Genomic DNA, 25,973 nt, shown 5'->3' with positions numbered 1-25,973 from the left:
ATCCTTCTCTCTCTCGTCTTTGCTTCATTTACACTTGAGAACTATCTCCAAAAAGCTGCAATTTTTGCCTAAAATAGTTGATTTTTTACTCCATTAATGCCCTTACAAGCTTCTTATCTCCCCTATTTTTCGATCTTTGAGGTCAGTATCTTCACTGCCTGTATAATATTTAACTGTATGGTTAAAGTTCGCTTGTTTCCCATTCTAGGGTTGGCTTTTGAAGGAATTTTGGCGATTGATTGATCCGATTGTGAGATTGAGGGATCTTGATGGGTTTGGACTATGGTAATGATAAATTTTGGGTTTGTACTTGATCTTTTGGCGATTCTCCATGCTGCCTCTGTGATTTCTTTCCAAAACCAGCTGAAGATTGGTCAAGATATGAGCTAGGTTTTGATGAAGTTGAAGATTAGTGGACGAGGGTTTGTAGTGGAGAGGTTTGGATGGTTTCTGACCGGTTCTTGGAGAAATTGAAGTTTATTGTAAGTCTAGGGTTGTGAATTTCTCAATCTACCGGTCAGTATTGGCTCTAAAGTTGAAAAAATCTTGCGTCTTACTCTGTATTCTCTTTTTAATGGTGCCTTGTTTCTTGTTTATATTGCAAATCCTCTGAAAGTTCACTGTTTTCTTGGTTTTTATCTGGGATGTGGTTTTGGGATGCAAAAAGAGGGCTAAGAATCTTGTTCTTTGCGTGAGATACAATTCTTGGCACTGAAATATTCAGGTTTTTTCTCTTAGAATTTTGGTTTTGATTAAGGTTTGTCTTGGGGATCTTGGTTTTATTAGATGACCCAAGTAGTTGTCAAAATGTATAAAACTAAACATAATGAGGCGGAACATTGGGAATGCCCAATCTTTTACATGTGGATTTGACAAGAAGAGTTTCTAGCAGGATTCAAGAGTTTGAGTTATTGGGTCTCTGAATTATAGAAATCATTATCAATAGATATTCAGCAAAAGTGAAGCTCAGCTATCATTTGCCCTTCTCTCTATAAGGTTTAAAGAGGAGGGTTTTATCGGGGTTTAAATTGTGCTAAGTTATAAGTTTTTACATTCAAACAATTTAAGACAGCTATTAGATATCCAGAAGGGCTTTAGAGAAGAGGTTTTTGCTAGTTGGTAAAGGGCAACAGCTTCATTAAGGTCAATTTGAAGTTGGCTTTTTTTCACTGCATGATTGTTTCACTGTACGATTGTAACAGGCTTTTGGTTTGAAGTTGATATCATCTAAGAGATTGTGTTCAAAGCTTCTGCTTACTAAATGGATCCTTTATGGAAACTGAGCTATCTCCTTGAACCAGCATCTCTTGCTCTCATTTTCACTGCTGTAGCAGTCGCCTTTGCATCTGCACAGCGTGCTCTCAGTCATTCAAAGGAAATGGAAAGAAACCGTGACTTCTCTGAAGCTTCAATCACTTTGGATCAGTCACAGGCTCTTATGATCCCTCTCGCTAGTTCTTGCAGCTTGTTGCTTATGTTTTACCTCTTCTCCTCTGTATCTCATCTTGTCACTGCTTTCACAGCAATTGCCTCAGCCTCTTCCCTCTTCTTCTGCCTCTCCCCATATGCTTTTTACTTCAAAACTCAACTTGGGTTAATGGACCCATTTGTCTCTAGGTGTTGTTCAAGGTCTATAACAAGAATCCAATGGCTACTTCTGTTACTTTGCTCCGGAATAGTTATTGCTTGGCTTGTATCAGGCCATTGGCTGCTAAACAACTTATTGGGTATTGCTATATGTATCGCTTTCGTGAGTCACGTGAGGCTACCAAACATTAAGATATGCTCCTTGCTCCTTGTGTGCTTGTTTGTCTATGACATTTTTTGGGTCTTCTTCTCGGAGAGGTTCTTTGGTGCAAATGTCATGGTTTCCGTAGCAACTCAGCAGGCATCTAATCCAGTTCATACTGTTGCAAATAGTCTGAGTCTTCCAGGATTGCAATTGATAGCTAAGAAGTTGGAGCTGCCTGTAAAACTTGTTTTTCCAAGGAATTTGATGGGTGGAATGGTTTCTGGAAGCAATACTGTGGAGTTCATGATGCTTGGGCTTGGTGACATGGTATGTTGTCTTTTTAGTCTTCTTTCATGAACTCCTTTAGTTTTCCTCAATTTATTAGCAAATGTTTTTGAATTTTATCTGGATTAATTCATTGTCAGAGTTTGTAATAATCTATTGTCTTTCTTCATTCACCATTTTTCTATCTGCATTTATTTTCTTTAACCAAATGTAACAGGCTGTGGTATATTGTTTATTGTTAAGGAGCACCATTGTTGAATATTTGGCCCTAACTAGAAAACAAGTTCTAGAAATCGGATTTTTTTTTTAGATTGGAATCTATATCCTGTTTAATTTGCTGAGGATCTGCATGATGCACAAGTTATTAGAATGGTCTGGATTGGACATGCTCTACAAGCTGTGGAAAAGGATATGTTCCATGGCCACAGGGAACCAAACTGGATTGCTACTTACAGTTGGCCTCTCTATATCTGTTGGTGGCCCAAACATGGTTCCAAAATTCAAATCTCTGTCTGAACTCAGTGATTGGATATGTAACTAGTTTTATGGTAGTTGGGCTGTAGAGTCGAGACTTGAGACGTAGAGTTGAAACTGTCAACAGCTTAACCAATGATGCACAAGCCAATATCCTGATATGACACAAATTGAAATTTACAATTTCTTTCCACTTTTAGTGCTACTTTTGTATGGTACATGATAGAGACCTTATGATAATGGTTCAAAAAGAGGAATACAAAAATGATTCGTGTCATGACAATGTAACTGGGGAAAAAATTGGCAAGTTACTTATATTTTCCACTTTGTTGAATCTTTTGTTCATGAATTTAGGAATCTCACGCCCCTTAACTGTGTCTGATGCGAACCCCCAAAAAAAAAAAAAAACGGAACACCTTTGTTTGGGCAACATAGCATGACAGTAGTTGAAGAAAGACTTCGCTTTGTTCAAATATTGAGCTAGTGGAGTCATATACCCTTCTATCCCTTGATGATTTAAGGTTCTATCCCTTGATGATTTATGATTTTCCATAATGGTGGCAAATGATATTTTTAGGCTTTAAGAGGAATGGCCTGGATTTGGGGAAAGAAAGATAAGATGATCAAAGAGGATAGGCTGATAGTGGTAAGTTTTTGGTTCTGCTGAGGTTCATTGGGTTGATGGTGCTGGTAGTAGTAATGTTGTTCTAATAGCAGGTTCGTAGTTGTATAGGGCGTGCAAATTTTAGCATAAGCAAAGTGAACCGACCCATTTTTGTGATATTGAACTCTTTCAAAGAGCAGAATCATTGCGAGGTGCTTCGTTTGCTAGAGGGGGGCAAGGTCAGAGGGTGGAAGTAGTTGGCTCAGTGGTGCATGGGGACAACAATGTTGTAGCTTCTATTGATGTAGCATTAGTAGGTTTGGACGATGCCCCTTTAACCTATGTAGATGAATACTATGGCATGGATAGCAGTGTTTTTCATTTCTTTGTTGGCCATCATAATCATCATCTAAGTCTTATGCCAACCAGTCGAGGTCCACTCAGAATTCATGATAGGGATGTGGCAAATTTTTTCCTCTGGCTGCCAACTTAAGTACTTAACACAACCCTCCTCCTTTCTCGTCCGGGCTTGGGTCGGCAATCGCGTAATTTTTCATTTATTTGTTGGTAATGGTGAAAATTTTATTAGTTTGGAAAGAACTCACACTTTAACAGTCCTTAAAAAGCATTAGAGGTGCTGAGGCTGCATTGTAATGATCAGGAATGTGGTCATAACTAAGAGGTCCTGGACAACTAAATGATCAGAAAAAGTAGCATAATTAGCAATGTTGCTCCCCAGAACATACTGCTGCAATGTTGCTCCCTAGAACATGCCAAAAGGCCTTATCAATATCATGTGAAAGTTAATCCAATTGTGTGTTCTGCCAGAGTGGCAGGGGAATTTGGGAGCTAGGTGGGGATTGTTATCATAGGGAGATTACAAAGTGGATCTGTGTTAAGTTCTTCATGGCTTCAAAAAATAAGCCTATATCCTCAATTTGATCCTAGTCCTAGGGACTACGATCACGCAATTTGTCACACGTCTCATCGAAACTGAATACTGATAGGATATCCTAGGTAATGAAGATAGATCCCTCTTGTAGCAAAAGTTGGAGGTGGCTTCAGTCCCCCACTTTGCGTGACATAGAGGACTAAATTGGTGGTTTCTGGTCTTTATGGTGAGTAATCCTTTTTACACATGCCAAATAGCACACTGAGAGGGGTGCTGAGACAAAAATAGATTTGTGTTACCTGAGCGAAACTGTGTGCTAGTGGAGGACAATTGACTGCTAGGGGTTTAAGGTGAGGCTGGAGGTTTTTGTGATAGATTTCACCGAGGACATTGTCTGGGTGTAAGAGGTGTATGGAAAATGGCTTTAGTAGGACACTTTTTGCAAATGGAACAGAAGGGTGGAGTGGCAGGTGCATGTTTGGAGTTTGATGGGGTGGATAGGTTATTTGTTTGGTAAGAGACACAATACGACATCGAACTTTTATCGGGCTGACATGCTCTTTTGCAGGCGACCATTGGGCTTATGGTGAGGAGATGCTTATATAAATTGTGTTTGGAAAGGAAGGGCTCTATGGGTGTTTTATTACTTCATAGCGGGGGAGGGTAGGGCTTTACTCTTAAGGAGAGAAGTGCTACATTTTGCGGAACTTGTGTGGGATTAATGCCCCAACTGTTAAAAATATATATATGTAATTTTTCACTACCCATCTAGTGCAGTCATTTCAGGTCATAACTTTAATACCTCCACCGACATTCTCAAATTCTCTTCTCCCTTCTTCATGTTTCTTTTGTCAATGCAAGTTTTAGGACCATGAGGAGACCACCACTACAAGAAAACTCTTGAACGACAGTAACAAATAAAGACGAACATTTGTAGGCGGTTAAAGAAAGTTATAAATAAGCATAGAAGTAACGTGGAGAAGATCATCAAAAATTCATCTTTCGATTGATTGTCTATCGCAATCACAACACCTAAAAAAAGTATGTGAGATGTACTATTGCCAAAAGGCTCCAAATGTAAGTGTGGTCCTCAAGACTATACTATTTTATTATATCCTTGCCATTCTTACTATTTTAATGTAATAGAGAAAAGTCTTTGATTTTGTATAGCTTCCTCTTCACCCTTTGTATCATTCTTTGCCATTTTCCAAATAAATTGTAGTATCAAAGCTTCCACAAATTCCAACACTTGGTATCAGAGCCTAATTTGTGCTTTCTAAAAGACCCCTTTACCCCTATGGCATCAACATCGGGTATGAATTATACCCCAAACCTAATACCCATCCTAGATGGAGAAGATTACGACTAATGGAGTCTCCAAATGAAAAACTCTTTTTATCTCACAAGATTTGTGGGGTACTGTTGAAGATGGCTATCCAGTTCCAAAAAATGAAGCAACACTTGAATCGTGGGCGCAGGTAAAGCGGAATGAATACAAGGAAAATGAAAAGTGTGATGCAGAAGCTCTTCTCTTCATCCAGCAAGTTGTAAGTAAATCTATCTTTCTTAAAATAAAAATTGCATCAAAATCAAAAGAAGCATGGGGAATTTTGAAAAATGAATTTCAGGGATATGAAAAAGTGATGTATATCAAACTCCAAAATTTATGGAGAATTTGATAATTTGATGATGAAAGATAGTGAATTAGTTCAGAATTTCTTTGCTAGAGTTGCTAGAGTAATAAATTAGATTAGATATTATGGAGATAATATTCATGATAAAAAAATTGTTCAAAATTTTTTGAGAAGCTTACCTACAAAGTTTGACCATGTTGTAGCCGCCATAGAAGAATCAAAAGATTTATCTTAATTTCATTATAAGATTAAAGTGGGTCACTTGAAACACATGAGCAACGAATGAGTAGAATTTCAAATTAAAATATGAAACAAGCTTTTCAATCGAAAGTGACAGTTTTAGAAAAGAAATGTATTGAAGAAAATAAAGAACGGGGTGGTGCATTTCAAAATTCTCAATGAGGTCTTGGAAGACAGAAGTTTTTTATAGGCCTAGGAAGAGAAAGAGGAAGAAATAATTGCAACAGTCACAAAAATCCATATCAAAAAGGTAAATATGAATCTTATTGTATTAGTTGAAAAAATCAGGACATGAATAAAGAGATTGCCGATATAAATGTCAAAAGTGTAGAATCCCCAATCATTCTCAAAGATATTGTTGGTTTCAAACTTTCAATAGAAAAATGAAGTATATTTTTCTGAAAAAATAATACAAGTAAGATGTTTTATTCTTTCATGAATGATCAACAGAATTCACATGATATTTGGTGTCTGGATAGTGGTTGTAGCAATCATATGAAAGGGAATCAGAGCAATTCTGTTGATATACACAAAAAAGCCATTTATCAAGTCAAGCTTGGTGATGGCAAGCTCCAAAATGTTGAAGGAAAAAGAGTAATTACAGTAAAAACAAAAGGAGGTAATCTAAATTCTATCATAATGCTCCTTATGTTCCCGGTTTGACTCAAAATCTTTGTAAGTGTTGAACAATTGATGAGAAAAGAATACTCATTCAATTTTCATAGAGATGAATGTGTGATTTTTTAAAATTACTATGTCAATGGTACTCTATACGAATACCTATTTTCCATTCTTAGTCGACCCATTTGGCATTCATACGTTGATGGCCGTTCGAGGGGATGCAAATCATGGACACTTATGTACTGATGGATTCTAAGATGACATCTCAATCACAATAAATTATAAAAGCCTCAATTGCACGATGTCTCATAATATCAAGTTGAGGTGCCTAATGGGTGATAATGTTGGAGACGCGAACATTATGTGAGAAATCGATCAGAATTTCATCCCGGTTGTGTCAATTGACTGCCAAAATAAAGTGGCGGCCGCTGTCTTGCAGAGCACCTACTAGAGCTTCAATATCATTGCTAGATTTCACCCTCACGTACAAGGCGTGAAGCAGACCTTGATGGTGGAAAACATGTTCAAGGAAGGGAATAGAACCATGCACATCAATATGGAGGTGGGTATGGGCATGTAAAAACACCCCAACCTCATGAAGAGGGAATTAAGCAGATTGTTATGTAGTTCATGATGCAGTTCATTAAAATAATTTACGAGTATCCTATCTGCACTAATTGCTACTCTTTCGTACTCCCTTCAGGTTCGTAAATTTACCTTGAAATATCCCATTGGGCACCTCAATTTCATATTATAAGATATCGTGCTATCGGAGCTTTTATAACTTCTAGTGGTTGGGTGCCATCTTAGAATCCATTAGTGCACAAGTGCCCATGATCTGCATCCCCTCGAGCGGCCATCAACATATGAATGTCAAGTGGATCGATCAAGACCGGGAATAGATATTCGCATAAAGAGTGGAATAATCACTTGCGAATCTTTGGTGAATGTCATTGACAGGGTGTTTGGGGACAACGCTGAAAAAAAAATGAATGCCATCAATAACTTTAACACCGTGTTGTAAAAAATCAGGACACGAATCAAAAGATTGCCAATATAAATTTCAAAAATATGTAAACCCCAATCATTCTCAAAGAGATTGTTGGTTTCAACATAAAAATGAAGTACGTTTTTTTGGAAACAATAATACAGGTCAGATGTATTATTCTTGCATGGATGTTCAACAGAATTTACGTGATATTTGGTATCTAGATAGTGATTGTAGCAATCATACAACAAGGAATTGGATCAATTTTGTTGATGTTAAAAGTAATTTGTCAGATGATGTCATCAACCCATCATCATCTACATCATCATATCTTATTAGAACTCTAGCCTCTCTCTTTCACTAGAACATTCTCTTATTAGAAAAAACCATAAAGCGTGGTACAAACCGCCATGGAAAGCTCATGAAAAGCAGTGGTAAGACCTCCATAGAATCTCTTGAAGGGCGGTGGTTAATCATGAAGACCATCAAGAACCACGTGGAATGTCGGTGCATGAATCTATATAAGTAGTTCGTGTAAGACCACAAAAGATCACATCAAACATGTGGAACGTCGGCACATGTAATTTTGTCTTTCCTCCTTGATAATTTTGAAACTTTTTTATTTTCTTCAATACTTTTATTATTTGAAACTAGCACTTTCGACTAAAAAGCTTATTCTATAGTTTGATATGAAAATCTACTCATTCTTTGCTCATGTTCTTCAAGAGACCCACTTAATTCTTGTAATGAAAATTTAGATAAATCTTTTGATTCTTCAATGGCGGCTACAACACGGTCAAACTTTACTGGTAAGCTTCTCAAAAAATTTTGAACAATTTTTCTCATCAAGAATATCACTTCCATAACATCTAATCTGATTTATTATTCCTGCAACTGTAGAGAATTATTTTTGAACTGATTCACTATCTTTCATCATCAAATTATCAAATTCTCTCCAAAATTTTTGGAGTTTGATAGAAATCACTTCTTCAAATCCCAGAAATTCATTTTTCAAAATTTCCTGTGCTTCTTTTGATTTTGAAGCAATTTTTATTCGACGAAAGGTAGACATACTTACAACTTGCTGGATGAACATAAAGGTTTTTGCATCTCTCTTTTTATTTTTCACATATTCATTCCACTTTGCCTTGCGACCATGGTTCAAGTGTTGGTTATTCAAAAGCCAATTTTTTTTTTTAATTTCTGTTTTTGAAAAATTGAAAATAAAAAAAATTTGGTTTTTCAAAAACCAATTTTTTTTATTTGTCAGTTTTTATAAAATTGAAATTTTTTTCGCAAATACACCCATTGAACCCCATCATACAAGCATATAGGAGCATTTTTCTTGATATTTTAGGGCTCCAAAAAATTTGTCCCCCTGTACAGCATCCCACAAACTTGAACATATTTGCTCTCAATCTCATCATGATATAATATTTTATTTGTGTATTAATATTTTGTCTGAATTAATTTGTTGTTTATTGTTGAAGTGGACTTTTTTTTGGGTAAATATTGTTGAAGTTGTTTATTTCTATTAATGATTGTTGTTTATTGTTAATTTGTTGTGTATTGTTGTTTTGGTTATTTATTGAGTAATCGATTTATTTAGTAGTACATTATATTGTATTTGTTGTTTTGGGTAAATATTATTGAAGTTGTTTATTTGTATTAATATTTGTTGTTTTTTTTTGTGTTTGTATTAATATTTGTTGTTTTTTGTTGTTTATTGAATAAAAATCCATTAGATTGGTCTATTACGTAAAATTTACATTGTATGAACCCTAAATTAGTTAGATATATCCTAATTGTTTTTATTCCTTACTCAAATATTGTCTTTTTTTTTTAAGTGAAGTTAACGAATTATTCTATTGATTGTTTGTAACACGAATTTTGATATTCATTTAATACAATAGCATTGACAATGGTTACCGAGGGAGTGAAACTGGTATTTTGAACTACAGAAAATTTCAGAATTTTGGTATTCCATTAACCGAACATCCATATTCAAATTCCAGTAACATGTTGGAATGTGAAAATGGATTTTCGATTGTGCAATTGTCGAAAAAATAGAATTTTTCGGTTTTTGAAAAACCGAAAATTTAATGTTTCAACAATCGAAAGTTCATGCTTAAATTCCAATATGTTTTTGGAAGTCAGAATGGCTTTTCGGTTGTTGAAAAATCGAAAAAACCAAATTTTTGTTTTTTCAAAAATAAAAAACACAGAATTTTTAGTTTTCAAAAACTGGGAACACAAAATTTCTATTTTTTCGGTTGTTGAATAACCAAAAAGCTGTTATGAGATTCCAGTAAAACTAGAATTTGAACATAGATTTTTGGTTGTTCAACAATCAAAAATTCATTATGAATTTCCAGAAACGTTGGAATTTCAACTTGCGTTTTTGGTTGTTGAAAAAACAAAAACTTAGAATTTGCGGTTTTTCAAAAACAAAAAATTCAATGTTTTCAATTGTTGAACAACCAAAAATCCATGTTAAAATTCTAGTGTTCGTAGAATTATAAAACGACTTTCGTTTCTTCAACAACAGTAAAAATAAGATTTTTCAGTTTTTTAAAAATCGAAAATTCAATGTTTTCGGTTGTGTAGCAACTGATAATCCATGTCCTTATTCTAGTGTTGACTGGAATTTCAGAACGGCTCTTCGGTTCTTCAACAACCGTAAAAACAACATTTTTCAGTTTTTCAAAAATTGAAAAATTCAATGTTTTCGGTTATCAAACAACCGAAAAGCCGTGCTGAAATTTCAGTAAATCCATGTTCAAGTTCCAGTGTTACTGAAATTTTAGAACGGCTTCAACAACCGAAAAAATAGAATTTTCGGTTTCTCAAAAACCAAAAAAAATAGAATTTTTGGTTTTTGAAAAACTGAAAATTCAATGTTTCAACAACCGAAAATCCATGTTTAAATTCCACTATGTTTTTGGAATTTCATAATGGCTTTTCGGTTGTTGAAAAATCGAAAACGCAAAATTTTGGGTTTTTCAAATATTGAAAATTCTGTTTTTCCGATTGTCGATTGTTGAAAAACCAAAAAACCGTTCTGAAATTCTAGTAACACTTGAATATTAACATCGATTTTCGGTTATTCAACAATCGAAAATACGTTTTGAATTTCCAAAAACACTGGGATTTCAACTTGCATTTTTTGTTGTTGAAAAGCTTGAAAACATAGAATTTGTGGTTTTTCAAAAACCAAAAATTCATTGTTTTCGGTTGTTGAACAATCGAAATCGATGTTAAAATTCCAGTGTTACTAGAATTATAGAACGGTTTTCGGTTCTTCAACAAACCTGATTATCAATTTTTCAAAAATCGAAAATTCAATGTTAAGCAATCGAAATTTCATGTTCAAATTCCAGTGTTATTGGAATTTTAGAACGCCTTTTTTGTTCTTGAACAACCGAAAAAATAGAGTTTTCGCTTTTTGAATGGCTTTCCGATTGTTCAACAATCGAAAAAAATAGAATCTTTTGTTTCTCAAAAAGAGAAAATTCAATGTTTCAACAATCGAAAATCCATGCTTAAATTCCAATATGTTTTTGGCAATTCATAACAGCTTTTTGGTTGTCGAAAAACCAAAAACACAAAAATTCTATTTTTTCAGTTGTTGAATAACCAAAAAACTCTTATGAAAGTCCGGTGTTATTGAAATTTGAATATGGATTTTCGGTGGTTCAACAATTGAAAATTCGTTTTGAATTAACATTGGAATTTCAACTTGCGTTTTTTGTTGTTTAAAAACTAAAAACATAGAATTTGCGGTTTTTCAAATACTGAATATTCAATGTTTTAGGTTGTTAAACAACCAAAAATCTTTGTTAAAATTCCAATGTTACTGGAATTATGGAATGGCTTTTGGTTCTTCAACAATCCTAAAAATAGGATTTTCTGATTTTCAAAAACTGAAAAGTCAATGTTTTCGGTTGTTGAACAACCGAAAATCCATGTTCAAATTCCAGTGTTACTGAAATTTCAGAACGGCTTTTCAATTCTTTAACAACCGAATAAATAGAATTTGCGATTTTTCAAAAATCGAAAATTTAATGTTTTTGGTTGTTGAAGAATCAAAAATCCATGATCAAATTTCAATGTTACTGGATTTTCAGAACGGCTTTTCGGTTTCTCAAAAACATAAAATTTTGTGTTTTTGGTTTTTCAACAACCAAAAAGTCATTTTGAAAGCTTAAATTTGAACTTCAATTTTCCAACATTGAATTTTCGGTTTTTGAAAAAACGAAAATTCTATTTTTTTGGATTGTTAAACAACCGAATATTCATATTCAAACTCAAGTATGTATCTGGAATGTCAAAATGTATTTTTGATTGTTGAAAAGCTGAAAACCCATATGATGATTGATCACAAGTAACTCAAATTATAGAATGTATGTAGATTTTCTGCAAACTTGATTATGAAATTGGCTATAGACTCAAACTCAAACATGGTTATGAATCGCTAATGAACAAAATGCATGTACCAAATGAAGATCAATGAAACTCCAACATGACTATGAAATACCAATGACTTGCCAATATACTTAAACTCAAACATGATTATGAATTGCCATTGAACCAAATGCCAATGACACTCAAATATTGCCAATGACACTCAAAATATAGAACACTAGAAAGTAAATGACACTCAAATAATGCCCCAATTCTCTTTCATTAACTGCTCGGGAGTTCATTACAATAAGATAACAGTTGCAAAACACTGCAAAACCCTGAAAAGTACGAAACTCTGCAAAACACTCAAAATACAATAAAATGCTGTAGATTAGGAGTCATCCCCTTCCTTTCAGGTGATATTGCTTCTTTCGAGTATTATGCCTTTTGGGCTCCTCAACCACAGGCTGTGTGGACAGGGCCATGTCTTCTGTAGCATAATTACCTTCACCCACTGTACTAGTTTTGGGCTCGTTAAGCATTTATATCATGTTGTAAATGTTTCATTCTGGCTTCTATTTCATCTACGTCCACATGTGTATATTTAGATAGTATTTCAAACGCCTTATTAACACGATCCAAAATTTTTGGATACCATATATGTGTCAAAGTAAGTGTCTCTGCTAGCAGCGTTGTACTTGCTTGAACTACTTTAATATGTAAAAAACAAGATACGTCAATATAATATTAAAATAATATCTAGGGACTAATAGGTAAGTATAAAATTAAAGCATTTTTCAGATCAATATAAACATACCATTTGGTCTTCATAATCTCGAGGTCTTATTATATATTGTGGTTCATGTGCAGGAACTACCTCTTCTTGTTGGTTAATAGGTTGCTTTATGTCATTTGGTGGGTTAGCGACATTGTGAATTATCGAATGGGTAACACGACAATACCTGGCCTTCTACTCCTAGGAGGGCAACCCATTGTTGTTATCCCACTTCAATTTTCGGCATCATGCAGCCATGTTGAGTCAGCCAATAACAGATTTTGTCTACATTAACATTACTCCAATCTCGTTGCTTACCTTGTCTACTAGTCATCTTACCATCATAGATGAGATTATTTGGTATGCTATGTTTTACTCCAAACCGTCGGCGCATACGGTCCGGCATATATGGCTCGGCGATATCATCAAATTAAACTTGGAGTCATGTCCATTTCAGATGCTAGGCAGCAGGTATTCCAAACTGCGATGTGCATAACTACATTGATATTTGATGATATCAATGAGCTATATGTGTCGGATCGTGTGCGCAGGCCGTTTGGAGCAAAACAAAGCATACCAAGGAATCTCATCTATGTTGGTAAGAGGACTAGTAGACATGTGGGCAACAAGATTTAAGTAATATTAATGCAGACAAATCTATCATTGGCTGACTCAACATGATCTCATGATGTTGGTAAGAGGACTAGTAGACAACGTGGGCAATGAGATTGGAGTAATGTTAATGCGGACAAAATCTGTCATTGGCTGACTCAACATGACCGCATGATGTTGGTAATAGGAATAGTGGAAATGTAGGCAACGAGATTGGAGTAATATCAATGCGGACAAAATCTATCATTGGCTGACTCGACATGACAGCATGATGCCGGGCATTGAAGTGGATGATAACAATAGGTTACCCTTATAGTAATACAAGGCTTGGTATCACCGAGTCACGCATCTGATAATCCGCAGTGTCGCTAACCTACGAAATGACAGTACAACTTCTTAACCAGCAAGAATAAGAGGTGGTTCCTACACATGAACCACAATATATAATAAGACCTCGATGCTATGAAGACCAGATGGTATGGTTATATTGATCTGAAAATTGCTTTAATTTTATACTTGTCTATTAGTCCCTAGATAAATGATTTCCATAATATGTTGACCTATCTTGTTTTTTGCATATTAACATAGTTCAAGCTAATACAACGGTGCTAGCAGAGGCACTTGCTTTGAGACATAAATGGTATCCAGAAGTTTTGGATGTTGAAATGCTATCCAAGTACACACCTGTGGACGTAGATAAAATAGAAGCCAGAATGAAATATTTACAACGTAATATAAATGTATGACGAGCCTAAAAGTGGTGTAGTGGGTAAAAGTAGTTGTGCTATGGAATACATGGCTCCATCCACAAAGCCCGTGGTTGAGGAGCCCATAACGAATAATACCCGAAAAAAACAATATTAGCTAAAGAGAAGGCGATGACTCTTAATCTACTACATTTTATTGTACTTTTCAGTGTTTTGCAACTGTTATCTAATTGTAATGAACTCCCGAGTAGTTAATGAAATGGACTTGGGGCAATATTTTGAGTATTATTGGCAATATTTGAGTGTCACTGGCATTTGGTTCATTGGCAATTCATAATCATGTTTGAGTTGAGTTGACTGGCATTTCATAATCATGTTTGAGTTTCATTGCCATTCATTTGGAACATGCATTTTGTTCTTGACGATTCATACCCTGTTTGAGTCGATTGCCAATTTCATAAACAAGTTTAAAGAAAATGTACATACATTCTACAATTTCAGTTATTTGTGTTCAATCATCATATGGGGAATTTGCGGTTGTTCAAAAATCGAAAATTCAATATTTTCGGTTGTACAATTGAAAATACATTTTGACACTCCAGAAACATACTGAAATTTGAATATGGATATTCGGCAAAAAAATAGAATTTTCGGTTTTTCAAAAATCGAAAATTCAATGTTATGAAAAATAAAAAAAAGCCGTTCTGAAATTCCAAGAACCTAAAGTCCATGTTCTAATTCCAATGTTTCTTGAAATTTTTGGTTGTTAAACAACCAAAAAATCCATCGTTCAAATTCCAGTGTTACCAGAATTTCAGAACCGCTTTTTGGTTTTCAACAACGGAAAAAATAAAAATTTCAGTTTTTCAAAAAAAAAAAAATTTTTGTTTTCGATTTTTAAATAACCGAAAAGCCGTTATGAAATTCGATAGACATACTGGAATTTGAACATGGATTTTTAATTAATGGAAAACCGAAATTCTTACATTTTTGGTAGTTCAAAATACCAGTTGCACTCCATTGTCAATGCTATTGTATTAAATGCATAACAAAATTCGTGTTACAAACATTCAATAGAATAAGGAATAAAAACATAACATATATCTCACTAATTTGGGGTTCATAAAATGTTAATTTTACGTAATAGATCAATATAATGGATTTTTATTCAATGAACAACAAATATTAATACAAATAAACTACTTCAACAATATTTACCCAAAACAAATACAATATAGTGTACTACTAAATATATCAACATGATGTACTATTAAACAAATCGATTATTCAATAAACTACCCAAAACAACTATATAGAACAAATATTAATACAAACACAAAATAAACAACAAATATTCATACAAATAAACAACTTCAACAATGTTTACCCAAAAAAAAAATCCACTTCAACAATAAACAACAAATATTAATACAAAAATAAAATATTATATTAATTCAAAAGAATTAATCAATAGTATAAGGCAAGAGTTAGAAATGTGCCAATCACGACGAGACTGAGAGCAAATATGTTCAAGTTTGTGGGATACTGTGCTGGGGGACATAAATTTTTTGGAACCCTAAAATATGAAGAAAAATGCTTCTATATGCTCGTATGATGGGGTTAACAAGGTGGTTTGTGCACGAAATTTTTTGGTTTTTGAAAAACCAAAATTTCTTAATTTTCAATTTTTGAAAAATTGAAATTTTTTAATTTTTCGGTTTTTGAAAAATCGAAATTTTTTAATTTTTGGTTTTTGAAAAACAGAAATTTTTAATTTTAGGTTTTTGAAAAATTGAAATTTTTTAATTTTTGGTTTTTGAAAAACAGGTAAAAGCGTCTCTTTGAAAAAATTCGATATGAAGTGAAAAAAACGGACATGTGTGTAATAGCGGAAAGTAGTAGGTACTTTGGTAATTAACGGAAACTAAAACGGATATTTACGTAATTTTCCCTAGAATTTATTTAGAAAATAGCAAAGAATGATAGAAATGGTGAAGAGGAAGCTATACTGAATTAAAGAATTTTCACTATTGCATTAAAATAGTAAGAATGTCAGGGATACAATGAAATAGTATGGTATTAAGAAACCCACTTATATTTGGAGCCTTTTGGCAATAGTACATCTCTTGTTTGTGATTGATTTTCGATGTTAGATGTTATCTTTTGTGGTCTTGCACGAACTCTTTATATAGATTCATGCATCGATGTTCCATATGATTCTGGATGGTCTTCATGCTTGACTACCGCGCATCAAGAGATTTCTACGAAAGTCTTAACCATCGCTTTTCATGAACTTTCGATGGGGGTGTCATACACTGCTGTTATGGTTTCTTCTAATAAGAGAATCTTCTATTGAGAGAGAGATGATGTAAATGATGATGTAAGAAAGGATGATGGGTTGATGACAACATGTGACAAATTACTTTTAAATTTTTTGACAAATTTTTTTATCAGGCATATTATCTCCATTGAATATGAAGAAGAGAAGAGAATTTGAGAATGTTAGTGGAGAATTCTAATGATGGTTGATTACATCATGTGACAAATTACTTTTTAACTTCCATCGAACATGAAGAAGAGAATTTGACAATGTCGGTGGAGAGTTCTAATGACGGTTGATAAGAGACTTGATGATGTTGATGATAACCTCCTTGATGAGGGATAAGTTTTGTCATGATAATGTCATGAGTGACAATTTATTTTTAACATCCCCCCTTAATTTGTTATTCTCATAATATCTCTGAACTAAATAAATTTGTTTGTCAAAATTGTCTTCGTGAAGATATCTGTCAGCTTGTCATTTGTGTTGATGAATTTTGGTGCTATATCTCATTTTTCTGTCAACTCGCTAATGAAATGATACGGAATTTCTCTGTGTTTCTATCGACTGTGAAATACTAGATTTTTCGCCATTGCAATTGCTGACATGTTGTAGAAAATTGTTATAGGGAAATTCTTCTGAGCCAAACAATTTCACATGTTGCACTTGTTGTTGAAATATATTCGGCTTTTGCTGATGATAGAGCTATAGTATTTTGTTTCTTTGATGACCGCGATATCACTTTTGTACCTAAGCAGAGTAATTAGCCGGAAGTGTTTTACTGATCATCAATGAAATTTTTGCCTCTGTTACCATAATGGAAACCATTCAAACTGTTTTGACCATAACTGCCCAATTAAAAATACTAAATTTTCAGTTGGATGTAAAATCTGTATTTTTGAATGGGGAACTTGAAGAAGTATATGTTGAACAACCTTTGCGTTGTTTTGAAAAATGAAAAAGTTTATAAACTGAAAAAGGCTTTATATAGGCTTAAAACAAGCTCCAAGAGCTTGGAACAGCAAAATTGATCAATATTTTTGACAAAATGGATTCGAAAGGAGCCCAAGTGAACCCTCACTTTATGTAAAAAAAAGGAAGTGAAAATTCCTTCCTAATTGTATGCTTTCATGTGGATGATTTGATCTATTGGTACAAACTTAAAAATGGTGGAAGAATTTAAAAAAACCATGATGAAAGAAATATGAAATGATTGATTTGGGAATTATGAAATATTTTCTTGGAATTCGAGTATAACAATCAAATGGAGAAATTTTTGTCTTTAAAAACAAATATATTGAAGATCTCTCAAAAAATTCAGAATGTCAAATTGGAAGCCAGTAAATACTCCAATGGCAGTAAATGAAAAATTGTCAAAATACGATGGTGCAGAAAAAGGTGATACATTGATTTATCGAAGCTTGGTTGGTTCCTTAATTTATCTGACTAACACAAGGCCAAACATTGTGCTAGTGGTTAGTAAACTGCATTTTACAGCAGCAAAAAGGATTTTAAGATGGACACGATTTCTATGAATCCATGTAGAAATGACTCGAATCTTAAAAATCTAATTTTGAGATGGATTTTCGAACTTAATTTTTAAGGACATGTAAAATCTAACATGGAGATCATGAATATAAAAGAATGAATAAATTTTAACAAATAAAAATAATGATTTTATGAAGAAACATTTGGACCGTTAGTTTCTATTTTTTTAGATGGACCACCTATTTGCATCCATCTTTAAAATGGATGCTTTATTCCTTAGGACCCTATACTTGTAGAAATGCAGTCCATCCCACATGAAACAATTCTTCTTTTAAGATATATCCAAGGAACAAAGAAACTCGGTGTCCAATATATTTTTTTAAATGATACTAATTTTGTTGGGTTTTCTGATAGTGATTGGGTAGGTTCTATTGATGATTAGAAAAGCACTTCAGGTTATGTATTCTGCCTAGATATAAAGGTGATATCGTGGTCATCAAAGAAGCAAAATATAGTGGCTCTATCGTTAGCAAAAGCCGAATATATTTCAGCAACAAGCACAACATGTGAAGCTGTTTGGCTCAAAATAATTTTATCAGACATGTAACAAAAGCAGAATTCCCCCACAATAATTTTCTACAACATTTCAGCAATTGCAATGACAAAATCCAATATTTCACAATCGATCAAAGCACATAGAAATTCGGCATCATTTCATCAGAGAGTTGATAGAGAAAGGAAAAATAGCGCACCAAAATTCATCAACACAGCTGTCAGAGAAAGGAAAAATAGCACCAAAATTCATCAACACAGCTGACAGAGTAAGGAAAAATAGCACCAAAATTCATCAACACAACTGACAGAGAAAGGAAAAATAGCACCAAAATTCATCAACACAAATGATCAGCTGGTAGACATCTTCACGAAGACAATTTCGACAGAGATATTATGAGAATGACAAATTAAGGGGCGATGTTAAGTATAAATTTGTCACTCATGATGTTATCTTGACAAAACTTATATCTCATCAAGGAGGTCATCATCATGTCTCTTATCAACTGTCGTTAGAACTCTCCACCAACATTCTCAAATTCTCTTCTCTTCTTCATGTTCAATAGAAGTTTCTCGTACTAGAAAAAACTTGTTCAAAAAATTAATTTATTAATTGATGACATCATGAGACAAATTACTTTTTAATTTTTTTATCAGGAATATCGTCATGAGAATTTTTTATCAGGAATATCATCTCCATTGAAAATGAAACTGTGGGGCTTGATGCACCATTGGTTGGTGAATACTATGTACAAAAGCTCAATGGCAGCTTTGAAATATGCTTCTTTTATCCTATTAGTCAGGTGCATGTATTAATGAATAAAAATAAATTTTATTTATTTGTTTCTTCTTTTTATGTGCTTCAGCATTGGACAGTCGAGGGGGGTATGACCACATTTAATTTATTGTGTTTGAGTTCTTATGTTCAAGGTCAAATTTGTGATTTTACCCCCCCTTGTTAGACAAACTTGAATGTCTCTTTATAACTCAATTGATGTCCAGCAATTATCTATGTTTGGTTGGTTCAAATAGACCTTCATGATGTAGCATAACTTATCTCAATAACTAGAACTTTTTTCTCCTTTAAATATTTTTAAAAAAAAAAAACGCTCTATTTCATGTACATAATTCGCCTAACAACCTCAATGTAAGTACTAGAGGATGTTTCCTAATCACTTATTTCTACTTATAGTAATATGTAGTTTGGCAATATTTTATGTAAAGTCTACCGTGGTTCTGGATATGTCACAGTTGTTGTTCTATCAAACAAAAAAATATGAAGGCCGAGACTAGAGAACATGCTAAAAGTTCTTTTTGATATTTGTGATTACACAGGCAATTCCAGGAATGCTTCTTGCCTTAGTGCTCTGTTTTGATCATCGTAAGAGTAGGGATTCACCGTCTTCTATAGATTCAGCTGCCATTAGAGGTCATCAGTACATATGGTATGCACTTGCAGGATACGCAATCGGACTTGTCACTGCTTTAGCTGCCGGGGTTTTAACTCATGCTCCACAACCTGCTCTTCTTTATCTGGTATGGTTTAGTTTTTTCCTTTTTCATGGTAGGCATCTGGTATGCTTTTGTCCTATAATCCCAAATGGCGTCTTTGCTTGGCAAGTGGGTTTAATAATAAATGGGTGATCTATACAGAAAAATGAAATCAGCAGACAGCAATGCATAAGTGGGTATCATAATATAATTTTTATTTGGATTTGATAAAGAAGAAAGAACCGAAAAGAGAGTTTTGGCTTAGGCAGGATACACTTGGCAGTGTGCTGAAAGATGCTTCTGTATTATTATTATCACGAATCAAGAAATGAACAATAGTAAGTGTCTGTTTGATAGCACCCTAATATCCTAATATTCTAAGATAATATAGAGTATTCTTTAATTTTAATTTTAGGAGTTTATATGCCCCTTTTGAAAGGGTCAAATCATTTCTTTTAATATTCAAATAACTGCAAATATCTAAATCATCAAGAATTCAACTTGGAGTTGAATTTGCGGTATTCAGTTTTTCCGTCAATTTGTTTTTTAGTCTCTCTCCCTCTCTTATCCACTCATATCTCTCAGCGGACACCCTCTCTCCTTTGCTCTGTCCCCACATTCATAGAACCCGTAAGTAGGTGAAGAATCAATAACACCAAAGAGAATGCTACAGATTGACAGAAAACTAATAAAAGATGAAACCCTAATTTTTTTTGTTCTTCTCTTTATGAGAAAAGAAGAAAACAATTGACAGAAAAAAAATCTTCTTTTGCTTAGAGAAACCAGCAATCATTTCCCCGATTCTCATAGATTAACGCAATTTGCTTGCTTTTCATGAAAACCCAAATTTTTTGCCATTAAAGAGCACGAATGCTCTTTATACAGCTGGAAGCCAACCCTACAATTTCTTTATAAACCCTAGCCTCGTTCTTAGTTCTTCTTCCTTATCCATTGGATCCCTTGATTCTCTTCCATTAAAAACTCCGATTACCTAAACATCCTCTCAGAGTAGAACACTAATCCTGCTTTTGGAAACTCCTTGTTCGTTATACAACAACCCTAATTTGTTTCAGGGAAAGCCAACTTTTTCTCAACCATAAGACCTCCAGTTTTCTGCAACAATGGCGGTTCCACTTCCTTGCTGCCTTTACCCAAAAAGTAGCATTAATGTCTTCTCTCCGTCGCCTTCACTGGCAGTTCCCTCTCTCAAGATGACCTCAAAAAAATCTCAGCTTGTAAAGCTGTAGACCATGTAAAGATTGGCATGGTCATAGGCTTGGGCATGGGTTCCAATGCCCAAAACACGGTGGCTGAATTACCTGAGCTTCCAAAGCAGGGTGAGCTTTTGCAACACAACAAAAATACCCACTTTGATGAGAGAAAACAATGGCTCGTGAGACATACTTTTGGGGTTTTAAGAATATCAGTTTTGTATGATGGGATTATTGCTTTTGGACCTTCTAGAGAGAAGAAACATAGAGTTTCAAGGCTCTCTCTCTACTTTGAGAGTCAATAGGTCTTTCTTTCTCTTAAAATTGATGAGTTGCTCTCTCTCTCTCTCTCACAAAATTTATGAACCAAACATTCTCTCCTTCTAGAAGTGTTATTTTTTCATTCTGTAGTTGTTATGAATTCATTTACTTTTTTTGTTCAAACTTAATAAATGGCATTATTGTATTTTATTTTATTTTCAATTTTTCATTGAGGGATTTTTGTGTTGATTAGTTCGTGTGTCTGTAGCATATCTTGCCTTGTGAGTCATTAACCTAATAAAAAATGAAAAAATCTGATTTTGTTTGGCAAAAATAATTGTCCAATCAAAGGTGCACAGAAAAACACATATCATGATAATATAAAATCTAAATATATAGAAAATAGGCATTGTCTTTATTCAAATTTCTATAATTTGAATATTCAAATCCTGTTTTTGTCAAACATATCGTAAGAGGTAAAATAAAAACATTATTAACAACCACCTTTTGTCATCTTACAAATGGTTGAATAAAAATATGTGCTCTTGTTTCAGTACATTTAACTATCTTTTGTCTTACAACTTACTCTTTGAGACTTGTTCTTATATTAGTCCATTATCTTTCGCCATAGATTGGTTATGACATATGCCATGGATAGAGAAAACCCTGAGTTATTAAGTTGAACCACCTTTCTCTTCCTACAGTAACTTGGGTTTCTTTTCTGTTTGTTGAGTAGGACCACTGAAGTTACTTCGTGGTATCTGCTATATGAAACAATTATTTCGAACGAATATTATATGTCTCGTACGAAAAATAAGGGGAGACTAATTGGCATCTTTCCTGGTTTTGGGCACTGGTATACATTTATTATCTTTTCCTATATGCATATATGTATGTGACCTGTATCATATAGTTCTACAACTTAGCAGGTTTGAATCATGAGTTATTATGATCAAATTCATCATTGGTATGATAGTGTTTACTTGTCAGCCTTACTGAGCTAATTACGAAGTATGTATGTGAGGACTTATTCATTCCTCTTTTTATTATTATTGTTACTCTTGCCATTAATTATTCATTGTCGTCGTGATATTGTCATTATCGTCACACTATTATAGTTTGATTTTTATTGTTATTTCACTAAATTTAACAATGAAATGCATCGGTTTAGACTGATCAATTTCATATTTATTTATAATTATTGCTCACCAAGAAGCAAAAAAGTTCGCAATCTTCAATGGATGACTTCTTGTGATATGCAGGTCCCATCAACCTTAGGACCTGTTATTTTCGTTTCATGGATTAGAAAGGAGCTGAACGAGTTATGGGACGGGCCAAGGCCAACCCCAAATGACAAAGTGCGAGGGCTAATGGAGGTCTAATTCATTTTCCTTTTTTTCTTGATGTTGTATAGCCTAGCCCATTTATATGTAGAATCGCCTTGTGCGAAAAAATATTTATCAACAAAACGAGTGGATAGGATCCAATATTGTAAATGGGTACTAAGCAATTTCCCTTTCCATGTTATAGGAGTACCCTTGCCTCTCTCATCTTTGAGATCGAGATGATGAAACGACCTTTAGCATTTCCTCATATCACTACTGCAAGCACTGTAATGAACCTTTGCAAAAGTCTTATAGGAAAAGGAAATATGAATACTCTTTTCTATTTATCCTTTCATTCTTCATCTTTTGATGCTCGAAAGCTGGTTGGAAACCTTGTTATGAGGTACCCTACATGTATCTAGATAAATTCATTCATGGAGGGAGAGGTTTACCCTGAACTGTTCTAACTAGTGTTTTAAAAAACGGAGCCCGGTTTGACTCGGGAACCGACACAGCCTCGTGCCGGTTCCAGCACAAAACTGGGAACTGTCCGGTTCTAGAGTAGAACCGTCGGTTCCCATCCGGTTCAACCTGGATCACACACGTAACACATGACACGCACGTGCAAGCGTACCCTACGCACACTCACACGTGTACACGTGTGTCCGAGCGCACGTGCGAGCGTGCCCCATGCACACTCAGGCGTGCACATATGTATCCAAGCGCATCTGTGAGGTTGTCTTAATATTTTTGCACACATGTTATAGCTCATATTACATAGGTATTTATATACTAAAGTTGAATACCCATCTTTCGATGTGGGATAATTCCCGAACATCATTAAATGAAAACGAAATATAAATATAGTCTATTAATTAGCAATTTATAATCACATGTAGTTAGATGGTTTGGTGGCTATGATTTTTGTTGTTTACTTGATGTCCCAAGGTCGAATCCCCTTGGGCATGTGTTGCATTCGAATCCCTTTGGACATGTGTTGTATTTTTGTTGTGTATATACTGGTTGGTATAAATATAAATATTTTTATTGTGTATATAGTGGTTGGTATAAATATAAATATTTTTGTAAATAATATAAAAGGCATAAAAAAATGAAAAATAAACAAATTAATTTTTTATATAACAGTTAATTTTTGTTGTATATAGTGGTATAATTATTTTTGTAAATAATATGAAAGGTATAAAAAAAATAAAAATAAAAATTTTATCTATTTGAAATCTCCATCTTTCTACTAACAATCTCCTTTACTAAATTTATTATAGAAACCTAAAAAAATAAATTTTTGAAAAATTGAAGTGTTATTTCTAAAATTTGTACGCATTTTATTAATTTTTACATTGATAACCAAATCTTTTATTTTATTTATGAGTTTTTACATTATAAATCATGTAATGTACTATTTTTCTTACAGTTGTCAATAATACATTTTAAATTAGATAATATTATAAAATATTTTAAATTTGTTATTATTTGTCTAATAAAATAATTATAAAATATAAACTAATAATTATAATTTCAGTATATAATATTATAATTAGTGAGGTTGTAATAATTTTGGATTATAGTTAGTTAGGCTGTAATAGTTTGGGTTTTTTTAGCGGATTAGGGTTTTTCGCCAAAACGAGATTTTAATGGCCATTCTTTCATTGATTAGTCTACTCTTTATAATAGTTTATATATAATTATATATTTTATCCATGATAATTCTATGATTTTTCTTTTATGTGATGTAAATTTAATAATTAAAATAAGTTTATACAGGGAAAGAGCATCTCAATATTCACAAATTGATAAAAAAAATGGAAGTTAATAATGTAGTACTCTCATTTTTTATTGGATTCTTAAAAAACAATATTTATAATAAATTTTAATAATTTTTTCGGATTTTTTTGAAGGTTTAATCCGACCAATTCAGTCGATTTCTGATCCGGATCGTCGATTCGTCGATCCATATCGGTTTTTGAGTTGCCCGATTCGGGTCACCGATCCGCTTTTTAAACCATTGGTTCTAACAATTAGGCAAAGTAGTTTATCTTGCAGTATTAGAGCATAGATAAACAAGAGAGTTTTCACTTAATTGAAATTTTCTAATCCCCTTTCGGGAGGAAAACTCTGCTAATAAAAAAGAAATAGGTCTGGAATCGGCACATGAATTTTTATTTTTATTTTGTACTTTTTTGAACCGTATGTATCGAAAGGTACATGTATGATCCCTTAGGAATACAATTTGATCCTAATCAACGGACTTCAACAAAAGAAAATTAGCTGGTCTTTCATAAATTATCTTTCGAGTGCTAGAACATAGACAAACAAATTAGCTGGTCTTTCATAAATTATCTTTCGAGTGCTAGAACATAGACAAACAAAAACACACATAATCGATCATCTCTCTTATCATCATCATTGTTAAAGCTTTTTTCCAATTAATTAGGGTTAAAGCTTTTTTCCAATTAATTAGGATTGGTTAACGAATCCTTGTATGCTACTCTCTCTCAATGTTTCTTTAATTGGCGAGTCAAATGGGTATTTTTAAAGTAGGGACTGGAAAATAAAATAATGCGAATGGAAAATATTTGTGGAGATAAAGACCAGAAAAAATTAGAAGGAATGAGAGATATTGTGAAGGAAAAGAAGGCATTGAAATAGAAATGGTGTTGTACGAATAAAAGAGAACCTCTACACATAAAGAAACGAAATCAAAGGGGGGAGAGGGGTGGAGGGACAATGAAGATATGCGATGGATGCTGGCTTCTGGAGAAACAGAAAGAGAGGTGGACCAGGCATATAGGGAGAGAATGGTGAACCAGTTTTTGGCAGAGAGAGAGAGAGAGAGTCTTTGTTTCAAGTTTTGTGCTGTTTTCCGCAATACAATTAAGGCCGACTTAGATAATCAAAATAAGGTGCACCTCTAAACTTTGTCATGAGATGCAATTTTGGTGTTCGGTATTTTTAAGATAGTGAGGGACTCTTTATCTCTAATATAAAATTTTAAACTTTAAAAATGGTTCAAATCAAGTAGATCTATAAAAACATACAAATATTGAAAATGGACAATCCAAATAGTGTGTTCCAAGTACAATTTTCAAAAACCATTTAGGGGCTTTTGTTTGATCCAAATTTTGACATATACATTCTTTTCATTCTAATGAAAAATCACAAAAAAGAAAAATGAAAAAATGGAACCTAGAAAGTATTTTTTTAGCCCAATTAATGTAGGCCGTCCATTTTGATAAGATGGTTAGATCTAGGTCTTAGAAGGAGTTTTTTATTTTCAATTTTTTTTAGTTGGATTTATTATCATTAGATGAACAATTTTAGAAAATAAAAAAAAAATGA

At 33.6% G+C, this 25,973-nt stretch overlaps 1 protein-coding gene across 2 annotated transcripts; it reads left to right on the top strand.

Moving 5' to 3' along the window:
• Nucleotides 1–739: 739 nt before the first annotated feature.
• SPPL1 (SIGNAL PEPTIDE PEPTIDASE-LIKE 1) lies at nucleotides 740–22,963 on the top strand. 2 transcript variants are annotated; one of them, XM_088871408.1, is made up of 4 exons: nucleotides 740–2,059; nucleotides 19,664–19,864; nucleotides 22,554–22,667; nucleotides 22,822–22,963. In XM_088871408.1, exons 1-4 carry the CDS (start codon nucleotides 1,262–1,264, stop codon nucleotides 22,846–22,848), a joined length of 1,140 nt encoding a protein of 379 aa, XP_088727534.1. In that variant the 5' UTR covers nucleotides 740–1,261; the 3' UTR covers nucleotides 22,849–22,963. The 2 variants fall into 2 exon arrangements, with proteins under 2 accessions (XP_088727534.1, XP_006827645.1); XM_006827582.4 differs by having other exon boundaries at nucleotides 22,554–22,884.
• Nucleotides 22,964–25,973: the final 3,010 nt, after the last annotated feature.

The sequence above is a fragment of the Amborella trichopoda genome, chromosome 7, assembly GCF_054954075.1.
Source record: "Amborella trichopoda isolate Santa Cruz 75 chromosome 7, AtrichopodaSantaCruz75HAP2 v2.0, whole genome shotgun sequence".
Classification (NCBI taxonomy): Eukaryota; Viridiplantae; Streptophyta; class Magnoliopsida; order Amborellales; family Amborellaceae; genus Amborella; species Amborella trichopoda.
This window is presented reverse-complemented; position numbering and strand designations above follow the sequence as displayed.